Source organism: Malurus melanocephalus, unplaced genomic scaffold, assembly GCF_030028575.1.
Source record: "Malurus melanocephalus ecotype Western Australia unplaced genomic scaffold, MMel_1.1 scaffold_227, whole genome shotgun sequence".
NCBI lineage: Eukaryota > Metazoa > Chordata > Aves > Passeriformes > Maluridae > Malurus > Malurus melanocephalus.
Window position 1 is genome coordinate 841993 of NW_026623459.1, and position 19326 is coordinate 861318.

The window sequence follows — 19326 nt, forward strand, 5'->3', positions numbered from 1 at the left end:
TAATTTTCCATATCAGACACAACTCTGAATCGGTGCAGTTGCCAGGAACGCTTCTGCTACAGCATGATCTCTACAAAAGGAATAATAAGAGAATTTGTATGTCTGTGCTGTGCTCACTACACAGAGAAATATCAGCACCTATGGAACAGGGCTAGCATTAACTTGCCAGAGTTTATTTTCATTGACAGTCTATAAATATACCTGTATGTCCATGTGTGTTTTTGGACATACGTGTGTATCAGCACACTCCTTGCTGCATCCTGCAGTGGGAGCTTTGCTGCTGGTGCCCCAACCTGCAGTATGAGTGCAGGACCAGGACCCGCCCTATTGCTGCTGCCAGGTCACCCAGTAAAGTATTTGTCTTGTGCTTGACAGAAGAAAAGCAAGTAAATATGGTCAATCTGCACCTTTTATTCAACCATGATGAACAGGGTAAGTTGTRTCACCCACACGGCAGCTCCCAGATTTCTCTAAGACCTGAACTGGTGAGATGACCAGTCTAGATGCCCTAGAAGACACATATTCCTCACAGGACTTGCTTTGGAGGGTTCACATAATTTTACAGTACCTGGCTAGTCTGCGGGCTGGACGGGTCGTAAGAAGGTACATAATTCTTCAGAGTATCCTGAGGATTCAGGTGGGGAGGATATCTGATCGTTGGATGAGAGAAGTAGCTGGATGGGGCAGGAGGGAGAATAGCTTGTGCTGGAAATGGCAATGGTGAAGGTGGAGGTGGAGTTCTAGTTGAGATGACTGGAGAAAATAAAATAAAATTAAAATTACTTGGCATCTTGTTTCTTCTAAAATACTTCACCTCTGTATCACAGTAAGAAAAATTAAAAGTCAGTTATAAATCAATGTATTGAACTTTAACTTTATCGCATTTTTACCACAACTTACAGGTCCTGCCCTCAGATTGTTCCAGGAAATTGAATGTGCAACTGTTTCAAATTCATAAATACTATATCTTGCTTTGATGTTTTCCATTTTTCCTTCAAACAGTAGTCATTCTCCGGCATAAAAGATATTCCAATTGCACATATTTCTCATATGAAGCCCAAAAGAACAAATGGAATATTTTGCTTACTAAATAAAGCCCCCACTTTTATTTACAGCTCTCCAACATGGAGGAAAATCACCGAACCATAAGAAACAGGGATTCCTCACTGCATTGCATTCTATCTGCCTCTTCCGTGGACAGAGCAGTATCTACTCATCAATATTGCCACTAATATTTGCTGACCTKTATGAAAATGTTAATGAACATTCAACTTCAATGCCTCGGAAAACAATCCATCCAATAAAATTCTCTCTGACAAACAAGAAAGTATCTACCTTACACATTTTTTATTCTTTTCTTTCTCTTTACTTCCAGCCCCTACAAATATACACTTCTCTCTCTAAAGACTGTGTGCAGTGTCTGAACACCTGACTGTGTTTTCACAGTGCAAGGAAGGTGCAGGTTGTGTTTCTGCTGCCCAGTGGTTAGTCTGGAAGTGTAGAGATTTATTCTGTCACACTGCACACGCTTACTACACCTAGGGACMACACACCTGATGTATTAAAAGAAGAGGTACTTAGTTCAATGGAAATGGAGAAGAGACAAGTTTCCATTTTCATTAGTGGAAAAGTACAAAATGAGGTCTGTAAAGTGAGGTCTTTTATGAACTGTTCAATGTTTCTCTATCAGCACAAGAGCACCAATACCTGCACTTCTGGACCACCTTTCACATCTCTGGGTTTCGTCAGCTTAATTTTTAAAGAACTTCCTATTTTGGGGGCATTATTGGCATAATAGAACAGGCTACACAGATAAAAATGGGGTTTCCCAGCAAGTAACTAAGTCACCCACAGGTTAGGTTATGATTGCCATTCAAATATGTATATTTAAAAACTACTCTCTAAATTAAATTTAAAGACATACATGTAAATATAGGATTAAAAGTAATTTCTTTTGTGGCAGGTTCATTTCAGTCACAGCCCCACCAAGTTTTGTTTAAATATAAAATATTTGTTACTGCTCTGGCATGTCAGAGCTGCACAAAACAAACAAAAATGAAGAGAAATCTATCCTTTTTCATTTCATCCTTTATCTCCAATGTGCTTGAGCGTCTGCTGGTAGAGGAAACCTCACAGAGGCAAGAAAAAGTCCAGTGCCACTTTTGTCATACAAAATAAGAGGATGCAAAGGGGAAAATAGTCTGAAACGTAAATTTGAAGGGATGTACTGGAAATCATTGAGGAAAAATGAAACAGAAACTTCTTAAAGCAAAACTGCATGTGAAAGAAAAGAGGAACATTTTCATATCTGTTTTATTCTTCTAGTCACTCAGCTTTGCTCCAGAAATTAAAATATTCATATGTAGTTTATAAGAAGACATGATGAGACGGTGATCTGAGGACCATGATCTCATCTGGAAAATCAGGGTCAGTCTCACCTCTAAAATTAAACAGACCACGATGCTGGAATTTCCCTGTCATTACTGATAAACCCTCCAGACAACATACATTATGTCACTTTTCAAGTATCTCTTCCACACTTCAAGTGAATTTTTACTAAGGATTTACTAAGGATTTCGGAAAACAGGTGTTTTAATCATGACTCTACATCTTTTGACTAAGCATTCAAAAGAAGCACCAGTRTTTATTTCATTGTGTCACAAAGTTAACATGGCTGGGACTTCTCTTATGTATCAAATCCTACCCGTCCTGGTATTTAAATACAATAAAGTCATAGCAACAATAATTAAAAAGGTATTTAGGTGAAAGGATGAAACAGGGAGGATTTGTCCTCTGTTTCTTCATGCAGYGTACAGTTTATTTTATTCACTGGTTAATCCTAAATCCTTTTTAGTGACTTCCAGCAGTCAGATTACCTGAACAGTTAAATTAACACTCCTGAAAGGATATCCCAACTTTTTCCATTTCTACTCTCAGAATTATAAATTGGATTAGGTCTCTAAGAAAGACTGCAAAAATGCATCACAATCTGATTATACAAAAGGAGAACAGAACAAATGAACAGGGAGGTTTTTATTTCCTCCTCCGTAACCCTCACCACTGTGTGCAACTCCTGGGATTCCTGGGTGGTGATGCTGGGGAAAAGTGCTCAGTCTTGATGAAGAATCCTGGGGAGAAGTAGGACTAAACAAAGGCTTTTCAGGTTTCTTCATTGTAGGAGAAGACATATCTGCAACAGAAAAACARTGTAACAGTGACATTAGCTTAGAAGCCTATCTCAGGACAGATCATTTTATAGACTGAAGATTATTTCTTTTTACTGTTCTTGCACAAATATTGTATGATGATCCAACTCAATGATGAATAACTGAATTTTAAACCATTGCTTTCAAACTTGTGAATTAAAAATAGTGTCTTTACAGGTCTTTGCCCTGCAAAACAGCAACTAMATTCCTTTCATACCAGACAATTCAAACAGTGAAGAAATGTATGTCTTTAGAACTTCCCTAGACACTTCTCAGCTCCCCAGAACAACACCAAATCATCTGCTCCTTCAACAGCCACTTAATTTTTAYTGCATTTTTTAATAGAACACCTACACTCAGGTGTGTAGGATAATGTATGCACATACACTGCCATACACATGCTGGTTTATGGTATTTATTATTGCATTATTTCAAAACTTATCCATTACTCTTCTCAAAACTGTAGTGAAATAACATAGTCTTCCTGAGAACAAAGGATACTTTAACTGATCTATATCATATTTTCCAGGTCTCAAAAAGGGTCTTGTCACTTCTTCCTACCAGTAGCTTCCCTATCACTAAAAACATCTCTTTAGARCTCACTRTGTGAAGATAACACACTAGTAGGGACAATGATTTCTACCAAGCTTATTGAAATTTTACAAAGCAAAACCCCAGATTTCTTCCAGAAGTTTAAATTAACTGATCAACATTTTTTGGATTTTGCACTGAATTATTTCAAATTTAATTACAATATTTTWATAGGATACATGTCAATATGGCAATTGGGTCCCATTTCAAATCAATGGTACTAACTCATGTTTAAAGCAAAGGTTGTTTCTTAATCACTTTACTGGACAGGGACCATGTTGCAGCTAACTTTCTTACATGCACCATGCCAATTTTAAAGGGATTTTTGACACTTTTAATATTGGCACACTCTATCCTGCTAAGATAGGCCTGCAAATTGTGAATGCCCTATTGAGATCAAACTGGACCAGTGCTTTCTGAACTGAGTGGGTTATAACTATAGCCTGAGTGGGTTTTCACCATGAAAAGTATTCTTAGAGCAGCACACGTGAAACTGAAGGTCCACTTGTTTCCTGTGCCCCATCCTGCTGTCAAATCCTGCATAAGCACGGGCACCAAACCCAGAGCAAACTCTGCCTGTGGCCCTCCAGCATCCCCCTGCCATTCCCACCCTCCCCTTCAGTCCTGACTAGCAAGTCTGATGAGTGYCTAAATACCCTCAAAAGTTCACATCTTCAAGAACTCCGCTTTATTAAAGGATTTAATTCAGCAAAACTTTCAGTGAGAACAAAGAATTGCTTACAACAGAGTGATTCAGCACTCATTCAGTTTTAACAGRCAAGTCAAAGTTTGCTGTTACACTTCATATTACGTTGATCTGTTGCATGTTAATGTTATGCTTACAGTTTTGCTGAATATGTTCTGCTAAGCCAAKAAATAATTTTTTCATTGCATGGCTACATTTTTTCAAGTTGAGTTTTGCACAGTCAAAACATGATAAGAATTAAATTTGGAATGATTTTCAAAATTTTCACTATGCTTTATTTTCTAGTGAAATGGCAGTCCTAGTTGCTTCATACTAGGCCCTAGAACCATCAGAACAAGAAAATTCCCACAAATTCCCATACCTCCATAACAGATGTGGAGTTTTATAAAAGCCCAGGAGGAAATAAACCAGCCAATATCTTTGTACAGTGGTTCTGTGCAGGCGCAATCTCTGTCTCTGCAGAAATGTGCAATGTTACAGGAAAAAGATGATTGTCTAACTGCTTGTAGGCACCACCTCTGACTACAACACTGGCCATCAGAAGTTGTCACAGAACTTATCAATGACCAAATATTTTTGTGACTACTTCACATATAGGCTATCACAAAGAGAGAATGTACAAATGGTATTTCAAATTAAAAGAGCTGCACTCAAGTGTCTCTAGAGAAAAAAAAAATGCAAAAACATGAACTGGAAGTGGAAAATATTTTCCTSATATAAAGCTCATATTCAACAAAAGAACCCATGAAAAAGAGAGCTATTTATCTCCTGAAGGTCTGCATATGTCACGTCTGATTTCTGGAATGCAAAAGAACTTTAATTTACTAAATGAGTGTTACTTCATTAAACACACAAAAGATTGTATGTGTTTCAAAACCAAAACATGTTCAAAAGAAGTATGCTACATGAAGTGCAATGTAACCAGAGTATCCAATTTAACTAGTGGCATCAGTAATTTGAGAAGAATCCAGTAAMAATGTGATGTTAACTATGATAACCCTATCATTCACTTTCAAAATGTCTAATTTATTCCTGCCCCTGCTTTATGTAAGCAAGGACWATTGCTAGCACGCAGAAAGCACAGAGACTAAATTACAAATCAAACTCAGTGAACGTCTCATGCAGGTGACTCGCTTCTCATCATGGTGAATGTGAAGGGCAATCAGGAAAATTTACTGCCAAAAATTTACACATGACCCACCATAGCAGCAACTTGTACACTGCCCTGAACACCACCATTAAATACTTTCAGGAGTCTTGTTACATGTAGTACAGGCAACTGCAAAGAATTATGGCTTAAGTGCAAGCAGCTTCTTYATTAAAAAAATGTATTTTGCATTGAGCAATAGTTCAGATATCCCTTTTCCTCCACAGCCCCCAATGCTCTCCCCACRGGTGTCTGGCCTTCATAATGAAACATTCGTGCTCCTGCCACTGCCAAGCAATAGATGAAGTCAACAGGGGAGACAGAACAATCCATTTTTATGGTTTAGGAAGAACAGCTGAAGGCATCTTCTCTTTGACCAAGAGAGGAGGCTTAGAGATGAAAGAGGAAAACACCAAAGTTACATTTCCTTGGAGAGTTACGAGTTGCAAAAACAAAAAGCAGAGTGCTTTTAATTTTGCTCATATGAAACAGTGCCTTTTAATACAGTATCTTAAATAAAGGCTGAGTTAAARTGGCACTGAGACTTTATAGGATTTTACAGGTATTTTCTATATAATAAAAAATGTGTCTCTTTTTCATTTGAAAACATTTTGCTTTTTCCACTTCATGTGGTATAGTCTAATAGCTACAGAGACCTTAGTTATATACTGAAAATTACATCTATAACTTCTTAGTTCTAAAAAAAAAGCCACTTGCTCTTATGACTGTTTAAAAGTTTCGGGAAGGGATTCCAATCCTTATTACTTTTAGAATGAAAATAAAACAGACTTTTGGAAAAAAAATCCTAAATAAAGATGAAAAGCAGAAAGATGCCAAAAAATCTCGGWCAAAGTCATTGTGAGGTCAAAATCAATCAGATGCAGTGTCCTGTCCTGCTGAGAATTTTCTTAAAATGTGAAATTCTCAGTTGCTGTTCTAAATCACTATTGATTGTATTCTCGTATTACTTTGGAGATTCRGCATACAGGCCCCCAAATGAGTGGAACGTTTTAAAGCATCACATCAAAGTAAAAAAGGCTTATGCAAATGAAAATAGTTAGAACATCTCATGTTCCAACAAGGTAAGTCTGCCTACACAGGAAGGCAGGAGAGCTGCTGTGAAGCACAGCATATGCAGCCTGTTCATCAGCAGCTTGCACAAATGGTGCTCCAGATGTATAGCTGTTCAAGACAGCCCAAGGCAACAATTTTGATCAATTCTAACGTGWTAAAATGCTGCGGGGAAAGTGCAGAAACGTGTTTACATCAGCCTTTAATTAAACTGTTGTTCACTTCCAAAGAACCTTAGGAAACACTAATGAGACATGAGTTTTGGCAATTTCCTCATCAAAGCAAAGACCCTCTCCCTCAGTCTGAAGCAGCTTGCCATCCAGGCAGTTCCTTGATGAATGTCATCCTGGCACAGCACTCGGCAAGCCACCTGTCAGGAGAACTCAGCTGCGATCAAACAGTGACCCAGGGCAAGTTTAAACATCCACCTGCCCATTTCTGGACACCTGACCTGCTTTCTTGATCACCACCACAAAATAGCAGCTTCTCTTTCTTGCTCATGAGAGATGCTTATGAGCAGAGCTAGAAGAATCCATAAACAAATACTAAATATCTTTTAGTCTTTTAATTCTTGAATTCTTCTTCTTAATATATTTTCTACTGCTTAGTTGCCAAGTCTTTTTTTACAAGGTATGTTCTTGCAAACAATCCATAAAGATTTACTTACAACTCACTGGTGCAGCATCACCTCCAGAGAAAGGGAGATAAACCCATATTCAACTCGCTGTATACATCACCACAGTGAAGGACTAAAACTATGGAGTCCAAAGCACTACCATCAAGCTATAAAAGGTGCCCTCCCATGCTAGAGTTTTAAATGAGCAGCTCTTTCCCAGAGGCAGTCCTTGGGATAATTTCTGGTGGGAGGATACACTACATACATCCCATCCAGCTTGGCCTCACTCTTCACTGCCTCCACCTCAACTGGCAGAAAAACTTGTATGAAGCACAGGTGAAAATTTAGATAAAATTTTGAATTCACCTTGGATAGCTGTTTGATGACAGAGAATCATGACAAATCCCTGTGTGTGCTCAGGAGAATTTGTTTTGCTTTACACTCGTGCATGTGAAGAAGGAGCAGAGACACTTTGTGCAGGCAGAGCCGGCACCACCAATTTTCAGCTGAGCTCAATCTGATTTCCTTTAACGTTGAAAGCATTATGTATTTCTCGACTGTGCATTTTAATAAGGCTCCTAACATTGAATACTGACAGCTGAGTGACTTGAAACCACAACCACCTCTCACTTATTGAAAAAAGGCTTTGTTATATCTGCCCTAAAGACTTGGCACCGAGGCTGAAAGGAAACTAAGAATCCTGAAAATCAAAACATTTTAATTCAATTACCATCTCCACAAAAAGAAGAAAAGCAAGGGGGACATATTTTTATATGGATATGTGAATAAATAGTAGAGAAAGAGAGATGTGCCTGAACAGCTGGGTGTCTGAGATACTTGCTGTTTGTAACAGAGAAAGACTGGCTTAGAGTTACTGCTCTGAATAAGACAGAAACCAGTCTTTGCAACTAGCTCTTCCCTTTTACAATTCTGTGCCCTAATCATTGACTTGTTGGTATCTTATTCCACTTCACTGTAAGTTTTATCTTGGACCAGAGACAAGGCCTCCTAAAAATTTGTTTATTTCCATGAAAAATTCAGTTCTGGTAATGAGAGTTCTCCAGAATGAAGCATCAACAAAATAAAACAAAACAAACCAATCATGTCAAAGCTGTGCTATGAATTTCTGAGACATATTTAGTAATTCTCAAGGTGAAGGCCTTTGTACTCATTTTTGAGAGAAACAGCAGGGTCATGCAGCTGTGTGCATACTGCTCAGCAGCTGAGTGTTCCAAACTTTAGGACCAGTGTCAAGGTTTGGAGACAGCTGCTCACTACACATTTCAAAGACTCATCTGTTTTACKTCACATTTTAAAAACTGATCTCAGTTTTACTTTTACTTCTACAAAAAGTGTGGGAAAAGCCCCATTTTACATACAAAAATTTTATACTAGGTTAGAATATTTCAGTGTACAAAGATTTGATAACCTCCCATTTTCAAATCAGCCTACTTAGCGCCAATGTTATTTTCACAGGCACACCTCTGATATTACACAATCCAGTCTACCAGACTGTGACACCTGTTTTCCCATCAGGAACCATGCCCAAGGCTAATCAAACACTCTGTTGTGCTATAATGTCATTTCACAACAGATAAACCATTTTTATGGTATCATCTTTTGAGATTTGTCTTGAAAAATCTAGGAAGAGAAACTAGACTAGAATTTCTACCAATGTCATTCTCAGTATTGTAAGCTGACAAGGAAAACACTAAAACAATACTGCAACTCAGAAAAGCTGCAGCAAAATGAGCAAAACACCTACAATAGCAACTGAATTATTTCTCTTATTAGTCTTCTCATAAATTACACTATTTTATTTTGTATTGTTCTATAAGTATTGATATACATAAGAGAAGAAAGTGATGCAAGAACTTCCAGACAACTGAAACACAAAAGCCAAAATCCTTTAGRTGGAGCAGATATGTCGTTCTTCTCAACCTTACCCACATCAACTCACAGAATACTGAATACTCCATTGCCAACAGCCACATTCTGTGGGCTGGGCTAACCTTGATGATTTTCTTTACCTCAGCAGAAAGGGGTCTGGACAAAAGACAGGGGGGTTTCACCTACTCCCCAGAATACTGAGGGAGCAGCAGTATAGGGAGGCATTATGGAAAACCCATACAAATCCCTGTATAAATGAATGTAGGACACTTTTATGGGGAGGGTTGGGACTAGCTGTATAAAGTCAGACAACAGAAATTCTCCACTTCATTACTGGTTATTCTACTTTTCATGGACAGAAAACAAAACAACTCAGTACAGTTCCTATTAAAATTATATGTATAGATTTTGAAAAGTATAATCTAGTGTATGGCCCTTTGGGCTAAGGTAATTGGGAAAGATGTAAACACATTTACTAAAATTAACATTTTTACAAATGTTTCAATTTTAGCAAAAGACCATTTATAACACCAAGGATGACAAAAGCTATGACAGTCAAATTAAAGCATTAACATTGAACATGTGGGCACCAAAATCATCCACATTCCAAAGTAATTTTAAAAATGTCCACCTGTAGGATGGGATACACAGACCTAATCCCATAAATGTTGTTTGCCAGTGTCATACGAGATGTAAGCAATTGACTGCCATGCTGAAGAGATTATTTAAACTTACATCTATTCCCTCCAAGATTAGGCTGTAACTATGGCACACTATCCTGCAAGAACTGTGGGCAGCAACTCTTCATTCTCATCCTTTAAACACACCTCTCCACACCTCATCAGGAAGTAATAGGAAAACTGTTAAAATCTAGCAAGAGCATTGTGGGAGACTGAGTAAATCTTACTTTTTAAAAAAACAAAGAAGTTAAAAAGACTTTGGAGTAAATTTTAGTCATTTATTAAATTATCCTACAGAGAGGCATCCAGACTTGAATGAAAAATGTACAACTATAACATCTCATTAATGCTGAGACTACAAAGACTTTGCAGAAWATAAAATCAATGCTGTAACCACCATAACTGCAAAAGTCACAAATGTATTTCCAGTTTCTAATGAAATAAGATTAAAGGGGTATTTTAGATCAAATMATGTGAGGGAGTTTGCTGATAYAGAAGCATTCMGTTTATGAAATCTCYTTTTTATTACTGYTATAGTCTATACTGGTAACTTTAGAATAGTTTAATAGGTGTGCTACATTAATTTTTGATCCATCTGGGGATTGAATGGTTTTGAATGGAGATAAAATCACTAAATCAAATCATTAACTGAAWTATACTACTGTGATCAAGTTCGATACAGATTGCATGAAAGCAGTAAAAAAGAGAACCTTTCCAAATATCTCTACGTGCACAGCACAGAAACAAAGASTCTATGAAAGAAGACAAAAAGAAGTGCCCAAAAATTATAATACCTGAGTTAAATTAATTTTTTTCATCCCATAGATGTAACACAACTGGAAAAGAAAATGTCACTGYAGACATCTATGATTCAGAGGTACTAAATATCTATTCTCCCCATAAATGAAAATATTGTGCACCTCATAGGTTAAATTATGCAGAGTTAAACATGCCCTACAAGTTCTAGTAAGAATTGATCAGTTTCCAACACACTAAATCTCTTATTCAGCARAATTGGAATACGATTACCCATAAAAGCTCCCGGGCCAAATCTTGAATTAATACATTCATTATCACTAGTGTCAAAGGATTTCTACCATCCAGATAACAGGATATTGCCACAATTCAAAATTTATCATGAAATAAGTGCCATGAATAAAATAAAAATATTCTTTTGTGCCAATATCTTTCACTGATCTATATGGATGATCTTGAATGTATTCAACTCACTAATCACACATAGAAAATATTAAGTAATAGGTCTATCCACAATATGTTTGTCACAACAAAAGACAAAGAACCTGTAATAAAATTTTTTTACAGTGACTTTATTGAGCAAATAACAGTCATTTCCAGGAACTCAAAAAAAMCCCAAACCTTTTTTGTATGCTTCCTACTGCATCTCCAACTGTATTTCTATCTTTCTGTTTATATTTCTAAATGTTTTGTTACTCTTCATTCAGTCAGAAACCTAAGTGTTCATAGGCTGAAGGATAAGTTRAGACCCTGCTCTGCCCAGAGTAAAACCTTCCTCATTGGCTTCTCTGAATACTTGATACTTCCAAATGATTTGTAAATTGGTCTGAATCTATTCTAAACACAGAAAAACAGATATAGACTGTGTTGTTTTATTTCCTGAAGAGAGCATGAATTTAATATCATTCTCTTTTAATAATGGAGTATGTAAATTTTCTTGATGCACTTACTTTTCTTGAGGTACCCTTGAAGAGCTTACCCATTCTAAGGTAATGTTTTTACTATCCTGCTAATGGATTTCTTTTTTCTTCCTCTGTATTTTCATTAAATAAGCATGTTGGAGCTCCTTCACCTACTTTTCTGTGYTTGGTGCCTTTCAAGCTTTAAGTGATTTTCATCTTTATGAAAATAATATTTGACTTATTTCAGGTACCAGCAGCTTTTCAAAATTGCCACTACAAAAAACAAAAGTAAACCAATTCCCTATTGATCTTAGATTTTTTTTAATTATCAGAGCATTTAACATCATTTTTGCCGAGTAGAAAGAGTTCATTTGTTGAGCTCCACCAACATCTTATTGTGCAAAGAGGAAGAATAAAGAGAGCTCGAATTGGGYCTTGACAAGGCCATTGCTTGTTGCCATGATGCCATCTGAGCACCAACAGGCTCACAGAAGCCATGGCTAAGAATTTACTCTGGAAGTGCACTTGGAGAAATTAGTCTTGGTGAAAAGTACCTCGCACTTTACAAATGTGAAGTAATGAAAATTTGTCAAGTGGTAGCATTTGACTACTCTGCTTACAATAGTTGCATTATGCTAATCAAAACCACAGAAATTTATATGTATTATATAGAGACACACAGATATGAAATACATTGTTTAAAGAGTATTTTGAAATAATAAAATATACAAAGGTAGAAGTAACAGTTACTAACAAGACATATATTGCTTTCAAACATACTTTGACATACAAGGATTTTGAGAACTCAGCTTAAGTCAAAACCACAAAATGGCATTTAACAGGTATTCAYCAAGATAAACCTTTGCAAGATTGATTGATCTGTTAGATGGACACTGTTTGTAAAGCATTAAGCTTCAGAAGAAGCACCAGGAGCTTTAAAAAATCCTGAACCCTGTCCAACACAGGATACCAAAAAGCCAAGGTGTTCTGTCACCGTTCTCAACTCCTGGACCACATTAACTACTTCCTCTTTTAATTCCCTCACTTCAGAAATGAGAACATCCATCCTTGACGGTTGATGAGAAGAAGACYCAAGAAGAAAAGAGCCATCAGGAAGGACACACTGGAAGGAGTGTCCAGTGGACGGGGAGAAAGCAAAAGGGGACAAGTGTCCAGAAGAGGGGTATCCAGCAAAGGGGGTCGGGACCTGAGAAGTGGAAGGTCCAACAGATGCTGGCCGAACAACGGGTGAAGGCAGTCCAGCTGTTTCAGTTTTAATGGTTTGATGGCATCTTGACTCTTGACTGTTGGTGGAGGTGGGTGAGGTGTAAGAGAATGAACATGATGTAGAAACTGTAAAATTAAAATTCACTTCATTGTATATTGATATTCAGTATTTCCAGACACCTGACTACTATGGAAATCCACATGAATCTCTCCATTTTTATCAAGAACAGTGCCATCATGTGCATTGATGGCAACACCTGTTTTATTTATTTCTAATGTAAACAGTGTTGTAAYACTATATCAGTAAAACAGATCTCAAGGACACGTATGGAAATTGGCTGCAATTATATTAATCAGCTTTGTCAAACCAACTTTCAGAAAGGAAGCCATAGACGCACCAGCTGTCTTTCTTTTTCGATAATTCTGTTTCCCTATGAGTTAAGAAAAAGGTTATCTGATTGACTTACCAGTTAGTAAATCAAAATGTTCACCAACAGTTTTTAGCCTATTAAATCCTAAATATTCCTTAGCTACTGCACTAGTCGCTAGGGGTTTTTAGATTTTCAATAACTTCCTCTTTAAAATTGTGAGGGGAATATTTTTTTAACAACATAAAATTTCCAAATTTCTAAAACACTGAGAATTACTCAAGCAAAAACTAATGTCTATCTCACAAAATCTTACTAGTGCAGGAACTCAAAATTTTGTTTTATATGAAAACATATTAAAGAATTCATTAACAACAACCAGGAGAAAGGAAGACTGGAAGAGCTCTACAGCAAATTACTTTTTAAATCAGATCTATTTCTTATTGATGGAAGTGTAAGACATGATTCAGACTCTATTGAACCTGTTAAGACATCCAATTCAAAGAAAAAAAACATAAGAGAGAAAAGAATAACTTGCACAATATCTAAAAGAAGACACAGTAATTGAAATCCTAATTGTTAGGGCTTTCTTTCTAAGAAAGGCACTATTTTCAGAGATGACTTTTCGCTTTTCTGGGACTGTGGGATTTTTGGAGGATGGTTAGTTACTTGAAAGGCTAATGGCAAAGACAAAGCTTCCAAGAAATCTTTGCAGTTACAAATCTTCCTGTTTGCTCTACCAGAGAACCTCAAACCTGTTTCAAAAACTCATGCACATAGAGGCACATTTTAAGTATTTCAACACAGCAAAAATAATGGCATGAACTACAGAATCTTCCCTCATTGACTGGATGTCTCCAAAGCAAAAACAACACTATCCACAACAAAATTCCACAGTATTTTTTTAAAATCTGTTTTTGAAACAGTTACGCATATTCTTGTGCTTACATATATTTTTAAAATAGTCACAAACTTTTTTACAAGCCAACGAAGTAAACCTCCAGGACAGTATCATAGCTTCATAAGATTGTCTTTTCATCTATAACAATTAATAATTTGACTTCAACACATTAAAAATAAAATAAATTTTAAAAAAAACCGTATTTTTAACATTAATTTTGGTTAATGAGAAGGGTGGGTTAAATTTTTATATCAAATCTGTGACATAACTCTGTGGATTGTTTTTTACCAAGTTCATGCCATCTATAAAGTTACTATTTTTAAGAGATGCTTGCTTGTTTCTGCCCAGAATGAAATCTTCAAAGAGACAGCTCCCCCAAAACAGACTATAAAGACCAACATCTGGAAATCTTATCAAAACATTTTTGGAAGTAGTATGACAAGAAGACATTTAGCAGCAAAAGGACAGTCTGGAGTTTTTCAACCAAAGGGAGAGTCTGCTATAAGCAAGATTGTGCTGTAACTGAGTTATATTTCTGCTCCTCAGTTTCACAAATGCCACATGCTGGCTACACCAACAGCACTCCTTTAATCGTGTCCCTGCCTCTCATGACACATGCTCACACAGGGAAAGTATAGAACCTATTGGGAATACAACAAAATCACTTCAAGAGTGCCTAAAATCTTCTTTCSTACTAAACTACAAGATATTTGCTTTTCAGAGCCATGGGAGCTTGATCTAAACCTGTTCACACCTCTGTCCTATTTTTAATCTCAATATATTTCTGTGGTACCCATGATTTTTTGTCCCATTCTCYCTGTCAAAACTGTTAGATACCCCTTAGACCCCTAGGAAACTCCTAAATATTTTATTCAAATGTGTTTCAGATGGTGTTGCTTTATTGTAACTATCCAGTTCCAAACTACCACACTCATGACATTTCTGCTACTTTACAAACATAGTTAAATAAAGATGTGAAAAGCCTTAATGATAAAAGTCTTTCAAAACTGTCCAATTTCTACGAAAATACATTACATTTAGATATGATGATGAAGAAATTAGATGTATTTCAGCTCAGAAGTTAGAGACCTCTCTCTGACAAATTCAAAACTGAGGCAATGAAATCAAAATTAGCAATGGTATATTTTAATATCAACCCTATGCCTGATGTTGTCTCTCCTAGAAAAGTTAAAATTGCACAAGAGTGGAAGATAAGCTATTTATCCATAAGCATGATATCCARAGACATTTATTTGTGGGTACTGTGAATTGGTTTGCGTTTTTGATGCTGACAACCTGTGGATACTGCCTGAAGAAGCAGTGCCTGTTGTGAYTACATGAGCATTCCTTTTTGACACTGGATAAACACAAATGTTACCCCAAAAGGCTTATTTCTTATTTSTTTTTCATTTATCCCTAACATCATACAGCACAGAGATGCCCCTAGGTGACAGGGAAGTAACACAAGTGATAACTCTTGCATTGGAACCACCTTCAAAATGTATTTATGTTACCTTTCTGTTTGCAGGCATAAGGAAACAGAAAATAGGTTTTCATAAACATGATCGCATGATTAGATGTCTGTGTCCAAAAAGAACTTTTTTACACAGATTCATATAAGTCATRGAATCATCATGGAATATCCAGAGTTGGAAAGAACCTACAAAAGATCATCAATGTCTCATTCCTGGCCCTGCAAAGGGCAGCCCCAAGAGCCATRCCTGACARCACTGTCCAAACACTTCTTGAACTCTGTGAGACTGTGCTKTGACCTCTTCCATGGGGAGCCAGGTCCAGTGACCAACCACCCCATGGGTGAACAATCTTTTTCTAATATCTAACCTAAATCTYTCCTGACAGAGCCTCATGTCATTCCCTTGGGTCCTGCCACTGGTAACCAGAGAATGAAATCAGTTCCATGAAGATGGTATGAAGCATCTAACAAACTCACAGCAGAACAAATATCCAGGAGCTGCCACATACCCCTTCCCAGCGAGCCAGGCACCAGGGGCAGGCACTGCAGTTACTACCTTACATTGTGTCTGCAGTGGCAGGATGACCTCAGAAAGTGATTGGAGACAAATATAGGGGTTTTTGGGGCAAAAGGCTTCTATTTCCCCCAGTAAAATGATTTTCACACTGGGCAGTGCAGTGAATGGGTCTCTGCAGCAATGGAAGTACATCTTAATAATGGAAAAAACAAATCTCTTGCAGTATCTCAAAGAAAACCTCTCTGACAGGGTTTGGTAAAATTTCACTGGGCCCAGTAGCGCTGGAGGACAGGATGTTCAGCGAGGGATGTCAATTGCAGGAAGAAAAAGTAAAACATGCTGATTTAAGTCTTCCCTCTTGATTCTCTCTTCCTCATATTGGAGCCCCCTAGTTTATGTAACGTATTAAAGGCTGTTTCAGTCCAGAAGTCTACCTACCCAATGGCACAGAAATTAAGGTTCATTGCAAATACACTCAAGCAATTTAAATCATAACATTGTTCACTATTGATAASTTTAACATGAAGTTCATGCAAACATGAACAAATCCAGGTTTCATGGAACATGATACTTTGCAAGAATGATTCAAAACCTAAAATGCAATTGAGATATTTGAGAACTATAGAGATCTGTGAAATGCTCTGTCAGCAGGACTTGAGCCCAGGAGTCTATATGGCAGTGCACTCCTCAGAGGCCCCTACAGCTCACTGAGCAGCACAAAAGGACTTCATTTCATAAATGGGGATATGTGGAGACCACTTCAGAGAGGAACAGTGGGGTGTTTTCCCTACAACTACAAAAACAATTTATCTAGAAAGTAAAAAAATTATTTGAGGTATGATCCAGACTTTTGCAAAAAACTGTAGTAAAGTTTTACGTGAAAACAGGTAGCACTCATAGAGGAAAGTATTTTGCATAAGGAGGAAGATTCTGGCTGGCAGAACTCCTGTTTACTGTTCTTAAGTTTGGTTATGCAAAACCACAGGCAAWATTTTTTTCTTTTAGAATTCAAAAGTGAATGCTTCAAACAGTCAAAAATAAGACAGTACCAAACSTCCATGAGAAATGGAATACAAAACAAATTACAAAGAAAAGGACATTTTAAACATTGTGTGAGAAGAACAGACTAATGGTAAGAACTCAGATAAGAGGGTAGGCAAAAGCAAATTAAAAGGAGACCAACTACAAAGTAAAAGTAAAAGTAAAAGTAAAAGGCAGCTAAATAAAATACCAGTCACATACTTCCTTGCACATGGAGATGAAAGAGAAAACTTAGCAAGAAAAAAATAAAAAAGAGGGTGGTTTGGTTTTTTGGTTTTTTTTTTTAAGAAGCTTAAAAACAATATAAAAATGAGGTAAGACCAAAGGGTCACTCAGTTACTGAAGAACTGAGAGCAGTGATCAGCAGTGGAAGTGGAAACTGAGGGTAAACATTGAAAGATCCACAAAGGAAGCGACTGCGTGTCTTTTTCTCTATTTCCCTTTCACATAATACGCTGCACATTTCACAGTCTCTCTAGACAGCTGCAGCACCTCAGCCACAGGATCCATTAACCAACACTGTTCAAATATATGAGTTTAAACACATTCTCACMTCACAAAGGGGAGTGAAAAAACCTACACTGGTACCTAGGTTTATAAAGCATCACGTTAACATGAGGAAAAGCTATGATAATTAACTTCACTGTTTTGAGAGCCACAACTTCTCCCCATAAACACGTTTGTTGCTTTGGATAACCCAGAACACACCACCACCTACCAATCCTTCAGCCTATGGAAGGAGTCCCATGGAGTTCTATGTGGGCTCTTCAGAAAAAGCCTACTTGGATCTACTCTGAGTCACATGGCACAGACTAAATGTCCATGTCATAGTAACACAGAAACGAAGTAATCCTATGTTGACCAAACCAGGGTAAGGAGATGTTTTGATTTTTTGTCTGAAAGAACTGGACTCCAAATTCCACTGTGATGATCATACCATACACAATATCAAGTATTTCACTTACCACGCATCTTTTCAAACAATAAGGTTATCATCAGACAGAAAAATCATCATCATCATCATCATCATCATCATCATCATCATCATCATCATCATTATCATTGATATTGACATTGATATTAATGATGGTTGTTTATACAATATCCTTGTTGCTTGTTGGTTTTAACTACATTTACAAAACAAGCAAATACATACACCATACAGAAAAAAAATCTTAAAAAAACCCCATCATTTTGTGGCAGCAATGGGATGGCAGATGCAGTGATTGATTGTATACTTGAACATATTTCAAGGTAAAATAATTCCACGTTACTCACCTTGATCTCTTTCATGCCATGTCCTACTCCCTGCAGCTGGTGAATTTGGAGAAGGATAGAAATCTCCTGTTGGGCTTGGCTCCATATTTTCATCTATGGAGATAGTTTTGGGTCTTTTGCTGTTGAAGAATTGTGAGATTTGGCAGTGAATATAATATTCAGCCAGTAGTGGTATATAAACTGTCTGGATCTCTACAAATATTTGAACAGAAAGTAATTCAGTCTTATAATGAAAAAAAAATGGGTATTACATCCTACATTAACTTTCACTGGTGATGCTAATAATAAGAAATGCAGGTTTGTGCATGCATTTTTCAGGTGACTTAATGTTTCAAAGATTGCATGAATGGATAGTATAAAAGTCCATGAGCTTTTCACTGAACAACCAGAAAAACAGTTCCTGTAGCCTACAAAAGAGAGATTGTGTCATGAAGGTATTAAACACTATGCAGTAACCATGAAGCACAGCAAATCACTGGAAAGTGTTACTAATAAAGCCAAGGGAGAACTGGAACTTTTGTTATAGAATGTGTTAGGAGGAAAAAATGCATTTTACTGTATTTCATAGGGTCAAACTCCTAAGCTTTTCAAAGAGGGCTATTATGAAACAAACACTTCARTTCTGACTAGTTTAATTAAAAACAACAAAAGGACAACATTTCAAGCCACACTATATCAAAAATCCAGAACTTCAATGCAGTGGACCAAAGTCAAGTTTCTTTATAGCAATAGATACTGAAAATGTTATATTGATTGCCTAAGATGAAGGTTTTAATGGTGTGGTAATATTATTATTAATAATGTATTATTWATAATATTAATATTCATAGAATTATTTTAAATTTATATATAGATATGAATATAGATATAATTATAGATGCAGATATAGATATAATTACATATATAAATACCACTATAGATATAGGTATAGATATATAGATATAGATATTAATAC

At 36.7% G+C, this 19326-nt stretch overlaps 1 protein-coding gene across 7 annotated transcripts in view; it reads right to left on the bottom strand.

Moving 5' to 3' along the window:
- NFIB (nuclear factor I B) overlaps positions 1-19326 on the bottom strand; it is a 164493-nt gene that overhangs the window by 33138 nt on the left and 112029 nt on the right. For all 7 annotated transcript variants that reach the window (XM_057374511.1, XM_057374512.1, XM_057374515.1 and 4 more), the window contains 3 exons: positions 18372-18490; positions 3059-3190; positions 569-753 (listed from right to left, as the gene is read on the bottom strand). In XM_057374511.1, the coding sequence (XP_057230494.1) occupies positions 569-753; positions 3059-3190; positions 18372-18490 (436 nt within the window). The remainder of the gene's footprint in view (positions 1-568; positions 754-3058; positions 3191-18371; positions 18491-19326) is intronic.